Consider the following 17,527-nt stretch of genomic DNA (forward strand, 5'->3'; position numbering starts at 1 on the left):
TTTCCATTAAAAATTTAACCATAGTAAAAACAACATATGAATATACCCCAGGAATATAGGTAACTTCCAATAATTCAAAGAGGAAGACACTTATCTCATTTTTTTCTTCCTCTTCCTTCTCCCTACAATGTTCCTCATAACTTCAAGGTGCATCAACGTCTCTCTAATGAAGTGTTATCTCATTTTTCTACCCATTAAACAACTTCTTTAAAAAGAATAACAAAAACAAAGGTTTAGCAAAATAAATTAAATCAACTGACATAACCTTGGAAATTATCTACACTCTTCATTTACCTACTTTTTTTCCTATCCCAAAATCACCATAAAATGAGTAAGTTGATGAACCAACCAACTACAGTTCAAGATACACTTGGAATTGGGCTTCCCTGGTGGCGCAGTGGTTGAGCGTCCGCCTGCCGATGCAGGGGACACGGGTTCGTGCCCCAGTCCGGGAAGATCCCACATGCCGTGGAGCAGCTAGGCCCGTGAGCCATGGCCGCTGAGCCTGCGCGTCCGGAGCCTGTGCTCCGCAACGGGAGAGGCCACAACAGTGAGAGGACCGCATACCGCAAAAAAAAAAAAAAAAAAAGATACACTTGGAATTAATGTTGAAAAGTACTTGCTCAAGTCCACACAATTAGCAAATAACAGAACCCAATCCAAAATGACATCAATTTCCCCACTGACAACTCTTCAATCCTCCTCCATATTCAGGAGTACATAAAGTAATTCAAACAAGGGAGTGGAAAGTTTTTGCATACCATTTTTATTTAATGAGACAATGTATTTAATTAAAAAAACCCTATGACATGCTCTAAGTAATGTTAATTATCTTTCTAATTTTTACTAAAATCACTACTTGGCTACTGTCTTATTTTCTTAACCACCAAACCAAACTGTTTTGCATCTTGAATCTGGGTTACTGGGCCCTACACAATAGTTCTAAGAGAAAGATAGAAGGTCACATTGATTACAGGAAGAATGTAAGAAATTTTAAGCACATATATCTACTTGTATTACATATATCCTCTTTCTAACAATTCAGTGATTTTTTATATACTCTTTTTATTCTAACATTTTTGCAAAAACATGAAAAATCTGCTCTAACAATAGACAATCATTTAGATAGTAATCTCCATCCTTCCATTATCATAGACGATATCGATCTCCCCAAAGAACAACTCATCTCACGCTCCAGGCTCAGTTCCTTGTATTCCTTGTACTTTACATCCATGCCCACTTCTGGGACCAATTCCCACAGGAACATTCTGGACCTTGCCATCAATAGAACTATTCCAGTACTTGGATTAGAATAAAACATTGTGACCACAATTTTCTACGGCAGTCTTCTAATTACTCACAATATACTGTTATTCTACATCTATTTTTGACTGTCTTCCTTTCTCCATATTAACACCCTCCTGCTTTTATTTCCTTCCCTAAACAATATGGTCCATCACTTTCATCAATGTCTTAGCAATATCTAAAATTTCTTTGCCCCATTATTCTAAATACAGCTCCCTAGTAAAACCCCAACCCAGGAGCAAGTCCAGGACAGTCATTCTATACCCACACTGCTGAGTGCTTACTGAAGAAAAATCACAAGACCATGCAAAATTAACAAAAGAGAAAACAGAGGCACAGAAAAGCCTCACTATTTGCCCAAGGTTGCACAGCTGGTAAATGGCAAAGGTGGGATGGCAACCCAAGTAATCTGGCTCCACAGCTCATACTATTAACTTTTATTCTACATAGTCTCACCACTTCAATATCCCACAGGTACCACAAACCAACATGTCCATAACTGAGCCCATCATTCCCCCACAAAATTTCTCCTCCATTATTTTTCTACAAATGGAATGGCACACCCATCCACTCAACTGTTCAAATCAGAAACCTGGATACCATCCTCGATTCCTTCTTCTACCTTTCCTCAAACATCCAAGTTAAGACAAATTTTACTCCTAAATACCACTGAAATTTAATCTCTTCTATTCACTTCTATCACAGGTTTCCATTTCTCGCTCATAAATTAATGAAATAGCATCTTAACTAGGTTTCCAATCTCATGTTCCTCCAATTCACTGCCTACACTATTTCAGAGCTTCTTTCAAAACACCCCGAGAGAAATAAAGCAAATATGGCAAAAAGCTAACAGTGGGTGAATACATAAAAAGGGTATAATGGCAGTTGATTGTAATATACTTTCAACTTCTCTGTAAGTTAAAATTTTTTCCCAAAAGTAAAGTTGTTTTTTTTTTTTTAAATCTCCTACATTCTTTTATTACTCTTATGGATAAAGTCCAAACAAACATGGCCTACAAGACCCTTCCTCCAAAGAAAACTTTTATCTAATTCCAAATCTGGGTTGGATTAGTCTCTTCGCTATTCCTACTGAACCCTAGGCTACCTTATCAAAACCTAACAGACTGCAATGTAATCATGTTCTTTCCTGTCTGTAATCTTCTTGAAGACAGCAACCAAATCTACCTTGTTCACTGAACAATGCCTGGCACAGAGGAAGCACTCAATTACTGAATGAAGTCTACCACACTAGCAATAAAAGTTTTCTCCTCCATATAAATGAATTAAAAGAAACTTAACTAAAACAGAGTCTTTTTTTTTTTTTTTAAATAACAAGGAAAGTTTTTAAAACTCATGTGCACACACACACAAAATCTTACCCAGAACCCCAAAGTATGTATAGTTGCTCTGGTAGAACCCTAAGTCTATGCAAAACAGACCAAAACTGCAGAAGACAACTTTCCTGTTTTAATCATGTTTATAGCTCCTTAAAAGCAAAGTCTTCTATGATTTCTTCATAAAACCTGCTACCAAGACTTTAACAAAGACAGTGCTCAACGGTACTTCTATTCCCCTTTGATTTTTTCATTTACTTCTCCATATTCAATCTGTCAAACAGCTTGAGCATTTCTGCCACTGAAATCTGTCTCTTCTGTCTTTTCTTTGTAGTCCCTCTACTATGGTTCAGGACCTTACTGCTCCATATCTCGAGTATTTAACAGTCCTTGTGGTTCAACCTGTCCTGCCAAATAAGTTTTCTTGAATACCATTTTCAAATGGTCTGAGTAATATTCTTGACTTAGCCTTGCTCAAAAACTTTCAAAGGTTAACAGTAATGCAGAATAAACAGAGTTTCATCCATTTTCTACAGAGCCCTAAGGGGTTCCTTATTTCATACAGCTCAAGAAAAAGCATAGGGAGCTGAGTATGAGGGTTATTTTAGGTCACCTATCCCTACTCCAACTCTACTCCAGGGCTTCCCTGGTGGCGCAGTGGTTGCGCGTCCGCCTGCCGATGCAGGGGAACCGGGTTCGCGCCCCGGTCCGGGAGGATCCCACATGCCGCGGAGCGGCTGGGCCCGTGAGCCATGGCCGCTGGGCCTGCGCGTCCGGAGCCTGTGCTTCGCAACGGGAGAGGCCACCGCAGAGGAAGGCCCGCATACCACAAAAAAATAAAATAAAATAAAATAAAAAAAACCAACTCTACTCCAACTAGTGTAGTACAGTGAACTTGTGGGTACAATTGCATCTGAGCACATGATTAATGGTTAAAAACAATGACCTAGAGAATAAAAATCAAAGCAGTTTGGCTCAGGATTTAAAACCCCACAAATTCCCCCCTATATAACTTCCATCCATATCCCCTCTTGTATCCCTGTAAGAAACTCAATACAAACTAATTTACTTCCCCAAATATCCCTTACCCTTTCCAACTCTCCAATTTTGCTCAGTCCCTTTTCTTTACCTGCAACATATTCCCCACTCCAGCTTGTTTAGAATATTCTATATTCCCTTAAAAATATAGCTTTGCTTAAAATCGTTCCACCTTTTGCCAAATTCTAAAAACACTTAGTATAAGAAGCATTAGCAATTCATCAATTTTTTTGCCTTGTGACATAGCTTCTTTTATAATCTTAAATATTAATGTCAATCTTATAATTAATAAATGATGACAAGTTTCTATTTTATTTGTAAATAGGGAGGAACAAAAGCTTCTCTAAAGGCAAGGACTTCTTTGAATTTGCCACAGACCCAAAAACTGCTCTGAACACAGCAAGTACTCAATAATTATTTAAGAATTTCTATCCCAGAAAGGCAGTAATCTGAATAAAGATCATCCAGTTAAGTGGAATAGCAAGAGGAATATAAAAAACAGATCAGTTCTAGAAATAGGCTGGCTACATATGAAAAAAAAGAAAATCAAATTTAATTCTAATTATCACTGCACATTTTAGGGGGTCCTCAACATAAAAATAAGAATACAGTTGGCCCCCAGTATCCAGATGTAGGACCCGCAGATACCGAGGGCTGACTGTACTTTGCCATTTTACACAGTCTAAGGAACTTGAGCATCCATGGATCTTCGTAGCCTGCGGGAAGGGGGGTGGTCCTGGAACCATCCCCATAAATACCGAGGTACAACCGTACTATCAAACTGTGCCCACCACAGTCAGGCACAAACCATATATATATGTTTTACATTTTTGACAATTTTTAGAAATCAAGTAGGTTTTTATCTAAAAGGTTATAAATCTCAACGACAAGCAAAAGAAAATTTGTGCTAAAATACCTTATTAATAAAAATGAAAGACATTCACTATAGTAATAAAAAGGATATCAGCTTTAGCAAAGTCTCTTATCCCACACTGAGGTAATCCTGGTGTGTTCTGCATGTAGAAATCCAAGTAAAACCAATGGGCAAGTTCAATCTGAAAACACACTCGGATAGCATTGTCTCTTTCCTCGCTGGGAATATGCAAAATAAATCGGCTGTCAAAAACAAAAAACATACAAAAATTACATTTGCATACCATAACAATTTATTTTAACCTTTTTAATTGCTTTACTCCTGACCCACCAACATAGAAAAGGGACCCAGAGCAGTACTGATCGAGGAAGCAAAACTGGCAGGAAATTACTACAGGGAAGATGAGTCTTTAAAAAAAAAAAAAAAAAAAAAGAGCTATCACATGTATCTCATTCATAACAGAATTTTTTTAAGAGGCCATCTACCCTCTGTTCACAAGTACAGAGATAAACTTAAGAGCTCTCTAACAATAAATTAAAGGTGAGCAAGAAAACACACTTCACTAGGATTCCCTCCCATGTCTGGTAACATTTTCAAAGAATATATGCAAATATATTCATATACTCAAATAGAAAAGATGTTAGCTGCTTAATCTTCATATTTAAAGTATTACAAAAAAAATTAAAGAAATCATTAATAGACCAGATTTCCCAAAAAGCTCATCTGAAGAACCTGAGTTCAAAATAACTTTCAAATATACTCACTTTTAAAAAAACCTAAATTGTCTTTTCCAAGTACATTCAGAGGGAGGAAGGGACATTTATTTTAATACGTAGTATAAGTGTGCACTATATTATATACACATATGTATATATATATGATTAAGATAATTAACCCCTTTTTTATGCAACAAGTCAAAATTTATATGATCTACGGGACTCATTAAGCAACCACCATTAAGCTTCTTCCACGCTTAGCATTTTTGTAATCTTTTTTTCTAGCGGCCTTTAGAGCAGACAGAACTACATAAAAGAAATCCACTGGTTTTTAGAGTCATTTTCTAAAATTAAAAATAGCATCATCCAGTTTGATCACTTACACTATTCACTAGCTGTGGTGCTAAATGTTCTTTGTTGTTTTCAAGTTTTAAATGAAACCTCAAAAAAAAATGTTTTTAAATTATAAAAATAATGTAGCATTCCAATAGGGGATTGAATAAGTAAATGTTAAGACAAATGTATGTAAAATAATCTACATTGCAATATAGAAAAACAATGGGGAAAGGAGCTTAAAACTGCAACTACACTAAAACCAAGACATGTAACATGAAACGCTAATGGCATAATCTAAGATATAAAAATCTGAGCTCTTCCATATGGCATTCAAGATCCAGTGCCTGCTCACCTGCACAGCCTCTATCACTCTGTAAGGTTCTTTATACCCAGTGATACCTAATTCTTAGTAATGTCCTAAATTGCCATCCACATACTATATCTATTCCCTTCTCTTGCCCATCTAGCAAACTTATAATTCATCCCTCATGACTTAACACTGTATCTCCTATACAGGTATATCAGACTCCTCTGAACAGATTTATAAACACTTTCAACTCCTCCCTTATAGTAATTATCTAATTTTTACTATTACTGTCCATAAACTCTTCCAAATTACTTCACTGAGATATCTTTGCATACTTTTATTCCCATAGTCTAGCAAACTGTCTGCGTATACTTACAGTGACATACTGATAGTTACAATTTATCTTTGAAAGGTAAGATGGAGTAAGCACACTCCACTCTGTCGCTCCCATAAAATGTATAAAACCTGGACAAAATACATGGAGCAGCTGTTTGAGGACTGTGAAAAGTAAACAGCAGGAGAAAGATTGGAGAAGATGATGAATATTCAAATTTACCATTTTTCACCCTCCGATATCCCCTAGCTGGATTGGGGGTTAGAAGTGACCTCCAAAAGCCCTCAAGGATCAAGAAAGGCATCTAAAGGAATCTCTTAACATTCGGAGACAGTGGGGGAAATTCCCCCTCTCTTTTCTCCATTCTCTCATGCCCCAGCGCCCAAGCAATGCCACGCTGGTTAGACTTGGCAGCAACAGTGGCTGTAACAGGGATCCACAGAGACTAAAACTTTGATGGACGGGAACCTTCCTCTCCGATAGCAAGAGCTGGGAGGTCCCAAAAGATAAGGGCCAACATCCACTGCTTATTTTACTTCTAACCTCCAGCTGCTTGGTCCCAGGCATGAGCAGAGTCACATGAAATGTGTGGTAGAGCGCCTTTCCATTTGTGCCATTTTTCAATATTCAATTTCCTCAAAAAGGGGAGCCAAGAAGTACCAAGGAGATAGCAGAAAAGGAGCAGCTCAGGAAAATGGTCCCATGAAATTGTTTATGAACTCTGAGGCTCAACCCCAAACTGCACAAACTTGGATTACAATACAAACAGCATACCACACACTCTGTGAGCTGATCGATGTATGAGACAGACCACTGCCCCAAGTCTCAGACTAGCCAGTAGATGATACACAAAGACAAAAAGCACTGCAAAAACTAGCCTTCTTTTATCTGATTTTATTTAACTTACACCAAGTCTCAAAAAAAACACCTGTCTGCTATTTCTTATTTTCTCAGTTTGGGACATTTTCTGTTGATTTCCATTATGGAAGCTGAAGAATTAACAACTCCAGTCCTCCCACTCTCATTCTACACACCACTCTCATCTCTCCATCTTCCCAACAAAATAATATCTTAGTTTGGTTAGTTTGTTAACTTCAGCACTATTGACACCTGGAACTGATAACTGTATATTGAGAGGAGCTGTCTTGTGTGCTGTAGGTGTTTACCAGCATCCCTAGCCTCTGCTTATTAGATGTCAATAGCACTCCGGTAAGCTGTGACCTGTGACAACCAAAAAGATCTCCAGCCACTGCCAAAGTTCCCTGAGGGGAGCAAAATCACTCCCAGTTAATAACCACCGGGTTAGATCAAAAATTCAGTCTTTACATTACTATGACTCTGCAAACGCAATTCACAACTAAGCCATGTGACAAGCTACGACTGTTTTCCCTTTTAAGCACAATCCTTTGTTCTCCCACTAATTAATAAATGTCTTATTGTCTTTGCTTTGTTTTCTCTATACTTGTCACTAACTCAATCTTCCACTAGTTTCCTAAATTTTTTTTCTCAAGATGTTAATTCAGACACATCCATTGCATCCTGAAGACTATCCCTGAGCCTTCTGATCTGTCCCAGTCTGGAGTGGTTGTCACTTCACATAATACACATCTGTCATCCTATGCTATCCTTTCACTAGCATCCTATAGTTCCCAACGCCTCCATCCTGAATTTTTTTTTAATAAATTTATTTTATTTATTTATTTTTGGCTACATTGGGTCTTCGCTGCTGTGCGCAGGCTTTCTCTAGTTGTGGCGAGCAGGGGCTACTCTTCTTTGCAGTGCGCTGTCTTCTCATTGCAGTGGCTTCTCTTGCATGCAGAGCACGGGCTCTAACAGCGTGGGCTTCAGTAGTTGTGGCATGCTGACTCAGTAGTTGTGGCATGCTGACTCAGTAGTTATGGCTCACAGGCTCTAGAGCACAGGCTCAGTAGTTGTGGCTCACGGGCTTAGTTGCTCCGCGGCATGTGAGATCTTCCCCGGACCAGGGCTCGAACCTGTGTCCCCTGCATTGGCAGGCAGATTCTTAACCACTGCGCCACCAGGAAAGCCCCATCCTGTATTTAGATCTCATGTTTCTTACATCCTGTCTTCCTCCTAATTAATGTACTTCCTATTTTCACGAAGTACATCCTCTCATGCCTTCTGGAAAAAGGATGCAGAGGAGATTAATATTAAGACATGGTTGGGGTGTATCTTTTGGTGTTTCTGCGTGGGCTAGTCAGATCATCTAGACAAGAACCTTCCAATCTCCTATCTGGAGGGTAAAGCCGAGGCTGCCACATTCTGGGAGCTCAGCAGGGGAAGAAGGATGGTTTTCAATATGTATACAGGATGCATAAACTCACTTCTGCCACTTTTCAATATTCTCTAATTCTGAAGTAGACTGACTACTACAGTAGTCTTTTACTCTATCAGGTCTGCTAAGTCATATGCCACTTTCCCTTCTGCTGTATGGTTTCCAAGTTTCCTTGCTCATCTCTTCACCCAATCTTCCTTTTCTTGTGGGTTATGCCTTTAAAATTGTTAAACTTTACTCTTTTTGTGGAGTAGATGTTTGTGTTCAATCTACTATCTAACTAGAAATTTGCATTTCAGACTTCCCTGGTGGTGCAGTGGTTAAGAATCCACCTGCCGATGCAGGGGACATGGGATCGACCCTGGTCCAGGAAGATCCCACATGCCGCGGAGCAACTAAGCCCGTGTGCCACAGCTACTGAGCCTGCGCTCTAGAGCCTGCGAGCCACAACTACTGAGCCCGAGTGCCACAACTACTAAAGCCCGCGTGCCTAGAGCCTGTGCTCCACAAGAGAAGCCACTGCAGTGAGAAGCCCGCGCACCGCAACGAAGGGCAGCCCCCACTGGCCACAACTAGAGAAAGCCCGCGCGCAGCAACTAACACCCAACGCAGCCAAAAATTAATAAATTAAATAAATTTTTTTAAAAATTTGCATTTCAACAAATTTCTAGAGGATACTAACCACAATCTAAAATGGGGTAAGAAAATGCCTAAGGCAGAGAAATCCAATCCCATTCCCATCCCAATCCAGTAAAGTCCCAAATGAAGAAAGGTAAGTTGGAAGATGAGAATAAGAAATAAAACTTTTAAAAAAGGGTAACAGAGAGGTCTATTTATGTAATAGGAGAACATCCTCTCTTCTTTCATTCCTCTGACAGTCAGGAGTTTCTCCTACAAAAGGTGGGGGAAGGAGGAACAACACCCAAGGCCCTTTTTTAACTTTAGCAGATAGGTTTCAGTGTTGGCACCCCAAAGCAAAACTCCTACACACTGGTATTCAAGGGTCTCCCAGCATAAAAGTCAGCTCCCTATCTACTCTCATAAAGAAGCCTATCAACAAGTAAGTCCCTCTACAGCCTCATCTTAAATATGAAACAGCAACCAAAAATCACCCAATGTCTAAGGAAAATCTAATTCGTGACAAAGAAAAAATTAAACACATTAAAAAACTGGTTGTGAAGAAAAGACAGTGTTGAGGATATCTCCTGGAACCTTTGTACTGAAAGTGTGGACCCTGGACCACCTGGAAACATAACTGTGAGAAGAAAAAGAGACATTTCAGTCATATACGGACTCAGAAAGTTTACTCTCTAATGACCCCTTCAAAGGAAATTACTTTAGAATGTACACCAGCAAAACAAGAATGAAAACCAAGAAAGCATAAAACAGGATTCAAGAAAGAAGAGATACAACCTGGGAGAGCTGGGAAAGGGAATTCTAGTGTGCCAGTTCTTTGGCAAGACTAAGAAGCAGCCAGTCCAGATTAGACTAAGAGAGTAGAGATCTCCAAGATGGCATTCTCCAGGAAAAAATAATTCTGTAGAACAGTAGATACTAGTATGATTGAGGGTAAGACCAAGGATATAACAAAGGAGCAGGGACTTCCCTGGTGGTGCAGTGGTTAAGAATCCACCTGCCAATGCAGGGGACACGGGTTCCAGCCCTGGTCCGGGGAAGATCCCACGTGCCACAGAGCAACTAAGCCTGTATGCCACAACCACTGAGCCTGCACTCTAGAGCCCGTGAGCCACAACTACTGAGCCCGCGCACCTAGAGCCCATGCTCTGCAACAAGAGAATCCACCGCAATGAGAAGACCGCGCACCGCAACGAACAGTAGCCCCCGCTTGCCGCAACTAGAGAAAGCACGCACACAGCAACAAAGACCCAACACAGCCAAAAATTAAAAAATAAATTAAAACCTTAAAAAAAATAAAAAAGAATCTTTAAAAAAATAAATAAATAAAGGAGCAGATGAGGGGGTGATGGTGGACGGCAGCAAGAAACTTTGGGCATGTTGGGGGAGAAGGGTAAATGTACAAGAGAATCACAGTCCAAACATGAAGCAAAAAGCCAAAATTAGAACAAAAGGAGAAAATTATTTCAAGAATAGCTAGAAGGAATCAGGGAATAATGAACAAAGCATATGCTTCCTTCTCCAAAAGAAAAAATTAAACTGTATTATTTTGAGCAATTTGTAGCATGTAAGAGAAGAGAATTCATTAGCACATTCATTCTCTTTCAAGATTCTTACAAAAGGATCTTGAATATGGCCAGATGGAAAAGAAACAAAATTCTAACCATTGTAGACTTGCCTCTACTGTGAAAAATATTTACATAGTAATATTGTATAACAAATGCCATTATTATTGTTCAGCTTTTGCAATCAACCAGTAGCAAAATGTATAAGATTTCATAAGGTTACAAAATGTAATGTAAATACTATCAATCTTAACGTCTATTTTAAGTTCACCTGGATAGAAACTGAGGGAATGGGTAAGAAACAGAAGAAATGATGGGGCACTAAGTGCCTCACCTTATCAAATACAGACTCAAGAGACACTGAAGTCCGTAAAACAGAAATATAACTTTAAGTATATTAAAGTCACGAAGGTAACCAATGGAACGATTTAAAATAGTGGGGCTTCCCTGGTGGTGCAGTGGTTGAGAATCTGCCTGCTAATGGAGGGCACACGGGTTCGAGCCCTGGTCTGGGAGGATCCCACATGCCGCGGAGCAACTAGGCCCATGAGCCACAACTACTGAGCCTGCGCGTCTGGAGCTTGTGCTCCGCAACAAGAGAGGCCGCGATAGTGAGAGGCCTGCGCACTGCGATGAAGAATGGCCCCCCGCTTGCCACAACTAGAGAAAGCCCTCGCACAGAAACGAAGACACAACACAGCAAAAATAAATAAATTAATTTTAAAAAAATAGTGATATAACTGTATTGGAAGTAGGACAAGGGCAAAAAGCCCACGCACAGAAACGAAGACACAACACAGCAAAAATAAATAAATTAATTTTAAAAAAATAGTGATATAACTGTATTGGAAGTAGGACAAGGGCAACAGTAAGTATAAACTAAACCCTCACTTAATAATCTACCAAGATACACTAAATCCTCAATCATTAGAGTTGATAGCAACTGGTGCAAGTATACTTTAAAATATTGAAATATCCACCAGAAGAAGTGAACACAAAACAGGTAAAAGTCTGGAGAGCAGAACTGGGATAAAAGGGGTAGGGCAAGAGACTGTTGCTTTTCATTTTATAAATTCACCTGTATTGTTTGATTTTTTTTTTTAAACCTTACAGATGAGTACATTTTTTAATACTGAAAGGCTAACTTCTTTAAGAAACTTTGTAAGAAATAGGAAATTTTGATACAGGAAAATTAAACTTCAATGCTTTCATTCTGTGAATGTTTTTGATCTGTTTTAAAGATTTAAAAGTGTTTGTATATACTAACATATGTATATTTTAATAGCTAAAATAAAATGCTTTCCACAATATTTTGTTACAGGAAAAATTTCTCCACCTAACAAAAATGGCACCTTTCCAATGTTCCCACAGATAGACAAAGCATGAGCACAAGGACTACAATTAATACAAAAATGTTTCCAGTGAACTGAACACTAACATGGCAAAAATCTGAAGATAAACACAAAACACAAATTATTTAATTAACCTATGCGATCACCAAAATAGCAGCAACATCAGTTGCTAGAAAATACCTTTCTCCTTTTAACACTGGAGTGGCTTTACAATTTAATTCTAACGGGGCTTATAAAAAACTCCAAACACTTCTTTAAGAGAAATAACTTACCAAACTGCAGTTTTCAGTTTTTACTTTAAAAACATGCTTTCCAAATCTTTAATAAGATTATTTAAATAGTACTGAAAAACTATGTATTTTACTTTTAATGTCAAAAATCATGGCGCACCAAAGGCAAATATCACCATAAAATGGTGCTGATTTACTTTTTTACATACACGTACATGTTTTATTATAAAGTAATTTTGGTTCACTAAAGCATTTTAGACCAGAGTCTTCCCTTCCTCTCCTCCAACTCCATTTCCCCCAGAAGTCACCAGTTTTATCAGTTTGGTGTATATATTACTTTCAGACTTCTCTTGTGCATGCACACAAACATACATATACATTTAAAAATCTGTTTTAACAAAGGGCATAAAATGACTAGTTATTACCCTCAGTAGTATATTGTGTACATTTTCAAGACACAAACATTTTCCTTCAGTTTACTGTTTGCTAACTGCGTGAGGAATTTCTAATGGCTGCACAGTATTCCTGTAAATGAAATGTCCCATATTCAACCACCTGAAAAATAACATTTCATGTCTTAGGTTATAAGCTGTCTAATGGTTATAAAGTCACATCTTGAAAATTTAAGTCCCTTGCTCTAATGTTTCACATAAAAATCACTCTCAAATTTTACATTCCTCCAAAACATATTAATATATGGTCAATAACTGACATAGACAAGATTAGCAGGACTATGTAATTTATCAAAAATCAAAATAACACAAAGCAAAAAAAACCCTTACAGGTACTGATCATAAGAAGTAAAACTGGAGAAAATACAAAGGGAGTAAAAACAAGAGTCAAGACCAAACTTATAAATCAGCAGGTACTTAAAAAAGAAGTATAGGACTTTCCCGGTGGCGCAGTGGTTAAGAACCCGTCTGCCAATACAGGGGACACGGGTTCAAGCCCTGGTCCAGGAAGATCACACATGCCACGGAGCAACTAAGCCTGCACACCACAACTACTGAGCCTATGCTCTAGAGCCCGCGAGCCACAACTACTGAGCCCGCGAGCCACAACTACTGAAGCCCATGCTCTGCAACGAGAAGCTGCGCACTGCAGTGAAGAGTAGCCCCCACTCACCACAACTAGAGAAAGCCTGGGCGCAGAAACAAAGACCCAACGCAGCCATACATACATACATACATAAAATTTTTTAAAATCTTTAAATTAATCAACAAAGATATTATAAATAATAACTTGAAAAATGCTGTTACTTTTAAAACCTCAAGATTTAAGAAATGGTTATTTGGTTTTAAAACAGAGCAGGGGCCTTCCTGGGAAAAGACATCCCCACACCCTATCAGTTACCTCTTATTCATAGAAAAATTTTAGCCTCCTAGACTAAATTTGGTTCAGAGAAGCAAGAAAATGCAGAAACAAAGGAAAGCAGTCTAGCATGACAAAATAATAATGGCTTAGCCATAAAACAAAGTCAAGGACCTTTAGTTCCTCCTCAAGGCCTATAGGTAATATCCTGAGCCATATCCCGAAGTTGTTTTGCAGAAACTAAAACCCCCACCAGGTGGAAGAAGTCAACTGCATGCTAACCACCAGCAAGCAGACCTCAGACGCTTGAAACCGAGCCCGCGAGCCACAACTACTGAAGCCCATGCTCTGCAACGAGAAGCTGCGCACTGCAGTGAAGAGTAGCCCCCACTCACCACAACTAGAGAAAGCCTGGGCGCAGAAACAAAGACCCAACGCAGCCATACATACATACATACATAAAATTTTTTAAAATCTTTAAATTAATCAACAAAGATATTATAAATAATAACTTGAAAAATGCTGTTACTTTTAAAACCTCAAGATTTAAGAAATGGTTATTTGGTTTTAAAACAGAGCAGGGGCCTTCCTGGGAAAAGACATCCCCACACCCTATCAGTTACCTCTTATTCATAGAAAAATTTTAGCCTCCTAGACTAAATTTGGTTCAGAGAAGCAAGAAAATGCAGAAACAAAGGAAAGCAGTCTAGCATGACAAAATAATAATGGCTTAGCCATAAAACAAAGTCAAGGACCTTTAGTTCCTCCTCAAGGCCTATAGGTAATATCCTGAGCCATATCCCGAAGTTGTTTTGCAGAAACTAAAACCCCCACCAGGTGGAAGAAGTCAACTGCATGCTAACCACCAGCAAGCAGACCTCAGACGCTTGAAACCAGGTTGATAATTTGAGATTCCCAAAAGGCCACCCTGTTACCTCACTACCAACCTATCAGAAGGATGTCCACGAGCTGATTACTCACCCTGAACCCTTTCCCTCATCTTGCCTTTAAAAACCCTTCCCTGAAAGCCATTGGGGAGTTTGTCTTTTGAGCATGAACTGTCCATTCTTCCTTGCATGGCCAAGCAATAAATGCAGTACTTCCCTTCAACCACAACCAGTGTCAGTATAGGCTTTGCTGCACCTCAGGGGAGTAGACACAAGTTTGGTTTGGTAAGTTTCACTATTAGTTTAACAAGTAGCTAGCCCTAATTTTAAAACACATCATTCTTACAGAGCCAAAACACAATAATTACAAAAAATTTTCTTAAAGGAAAAAAAATTTTTTCTCTATTCCAAAAAATTGGTATAAAATAGTTTAAATACACTAACTAGAAAAACAAGAGAGAATCTTTATTTAACACAACAGATGTTCAACATGAAGTCTACAAAACACAACACCATTATTTTTAAGATTACACACATAAAATCAACCGACTTCATAATGGTGATATGACTTCTTTAAATGATGTAATCCTCCGTAATATACAAAATAAACCCAATACTAATGGGACAATTAGTTTAGATGCCTGTAAAAAGTATAAGATTACCCATCTTTTCTAGATCACCTGTATCCCTATTAATTCATACATAAACTACTGCTCACCTTTCCAAATACTACTCATATTTAATTTTGCTAACTACAAAATGTACATCTTCTAAAAAATCTTGGAAACATGAAAAATAAAATAAAAATCATAATCCCACATCTGGTATATGTTCTTCCAGTCATTTACCTAAGACAGGCATCAAACCTCTTTTTTTCTTAAGAAAATTGATCACAGAAAATGAGTGCCTTTTAAGTAAGTGGTTCGAGTCTATCGTATTCCAAAAGTTATAATCATACCATCACTAAAGAAGTACAGTGACGTTAATTCTCAGTGGTTGCAGAATTAGTCTATTTACTTATCTACATGTACTTTTCTTTTGTGAGGATATAACATTAGACTCGACTTTCTATTTCATCCACCTGCGTAGGGAAAAAAGCAGACATTAAAAAGGCCTAAGTCTTAAATCTTGATTTTCTAAATTAAGATGAATGTGACCTTGTGTAAATTACAACCTGAGTCTCTCAGATGAAAATGGAAAAAACTGCACCTACCAAATAGGGTGGTTTCGAGGATTCAATGATACATGTGAAGAGAGCAGCCAGTGCCTGCCTGGCACTCAGTAATAACTCCACAAGTATTAGTTCTTCCTTTCCCATTAAAAGAGGCGTGAATGCGACACAACTACTAAAAGTCAGACTTTTATACATAAATACGTGAAATGTGTTTGTTTTAATCAGAGCTTTCACTCATTTGTAATTAAAATTACTTCACAACCCACTTACACCGACGACAACTCAGGGTATTACTGCACCAAAATGAGTTCCTTTTCCTGAAGTAAAATTTTAAGGCCATTTTACACTTGCTTGGCTATCTGAAATCATAGCCAACAAGAGAGAAGAACGCAGGAAATTTCTCTTGTAAAAGTACTCCATGAGTTAAAACCCAGCGGTTGAGAATTTCCTTTAAGAAGGATAATTAAGAGATGGGGGCGGGGGAAGCAACTCCAGACTTTTTTTCCCACTTCCAATGATAAGTTTGGGGATGAACAAAAGAATAATTGTTTACAGCAATTTACAGAGAACGCCACGGACCCATAAGAATACTCCGGGGGAAAGGTAAATTTGAAAATTGCTCCCTGCGTAGGTCCGAGAACCTGGAATTCCAAGACTTAAAAACCTTGGGGTCTTGCAACAGAATTGGGGAAATGAGATGGAGGGAGGAGGGGGTAAAACGGTCTGTGAAAGCCAGAGAGCCAGAAAAAGCAATGGGAGGGGGAGGGGCTGCCCCCCAAATGCCAAAGATCCAGGCTTTGGCGAAGCGGTTTCGCTTGCGGGGAAACCAAAGTAGTTGGGGAACTAAGAAAATGAAGAAATTCCAGCGCTGCGCGAGGAGGAATGGAGGAATGGAGGAATGGAGGAATGGAGGGGGGCGTGAGAAACAGGGAGGCTGCGGCGGAAAAAGAGGGGTGGTGTCGTCGAGGGGGTCGAGGGGGAAAGGGAGCAGCGGCGGGACCGGAAAGCCCGGACAAGGATGTGAGCCGCAGGAGGAGACGCGGAGGCGTCCGGGGTCGCCGAAACTTAGAGAAAAAGAGCAGGGGACGACAGGGGGCCGGAGCAGCACGGGGCGCCCCAGTACCTGCAGAGATCGTCCAGGACGCTGCAGGGAATCTCCACCCGTTTAGTCTCCATGATGAGGACCCACAGCAGGAGCAGTGCATCCCGGCTCCGCGCGGCCGGGGACCGAGGGTACGGCACGGAGAGCAGGCGGCAGCGGCGACCGCTGCGGCGACGGCGGCGGCGGCGGCAGCGGCTCCAACGAAAACGAGAGGGGGAAGGGGCGGGACCTGCTCACTTCCGCCCGGCTCCCTCAGCCTGGGACCCCGAGGCTGGGCCGGGGAACGGGGGCGGAGCCTCGGGAGCCTCACCCCTGCTCTGCTTGAAAAGGCCAATGGGAAGCTGGAGAACCGGCAGCCTGAGCAAGCTGAGCCAATGAGACGTTTGTTTATTGGTCCGTCGGCTCCAATCCGTCTTCAAGCTGCTCAGTTGCTACTCAGAAAACCAACTTCCCGCCGCCTTGGACTGGGCCTTGAGGTGGATAGACGCATGCGCACCATGCCTCCTTCGCACTATTAGGAAATCTGGAGGGCTCAGGTCTTCCCACTAGATCCCAAGACCAATATCCAGGACTTCGGCGTGGTCTGCACCGCCGCTCCGTGACCGAGCAGGCGCTCCGATCTCTGAACTGCAGAGCCCGTGGGCGCTTTCAGCACGAGTGTGCATGCGTGGTTTCTGTCACCAGATATCCCGCGCACACACTCACCGCCGCCCCCAGCAATTCCAGGCCA

General features: G+C 40.1%; 1 protein-coding gene across 2 annotated transcripts in view; it reads right to left on the reverse strand.

Moving 5' to 3' along the window:
* DCP2 (decapping mRNA 2) overlaps positions 1-17,017 on the reverse strand; it is a 52,554-nt gene extending 35,537 nt beyond the window's left edge. The window contains exons 1-2 of one of the 2 annotated variants that reach the window (XM_028493129.1): positions 16,819-17,006; positions 4,642-4,793 (exon numbers count right to left, since the gene is read on the reverse strand). In XM_028493129.1, the coding sequence (XP_028348930.1) occupies positions 4,642-4,793; positions 16,819-16,871 (205 nt within the window). In that variant the 5' untranslated portion in view covers positions 16,872-17,006. Of the gene's footprint in view, positions 1-4,641; positions 4,794-16,818 lie in introns of both variants that reach the window. The other variant, XM_007110872.3, reaches the window with a different exon arrangement.
* Positions 17,018-17,527: the final 510 nt, after the last annotated feature.

This window comes from Physeter macrocephalus, chromosome 8 (assembly GCF_002837175.3).
Source record: "Physeter macrocephalus isolate SW-GA chromosome 8, ASM283717v5, whole genome shotgun sequence".
Taxonomy (NCBI): Eukaryota; Metazoa; Chordata; class Mammalia; order Artiodactyla; family Physeteridae; genus Physeter; species Physeter macrocephalus.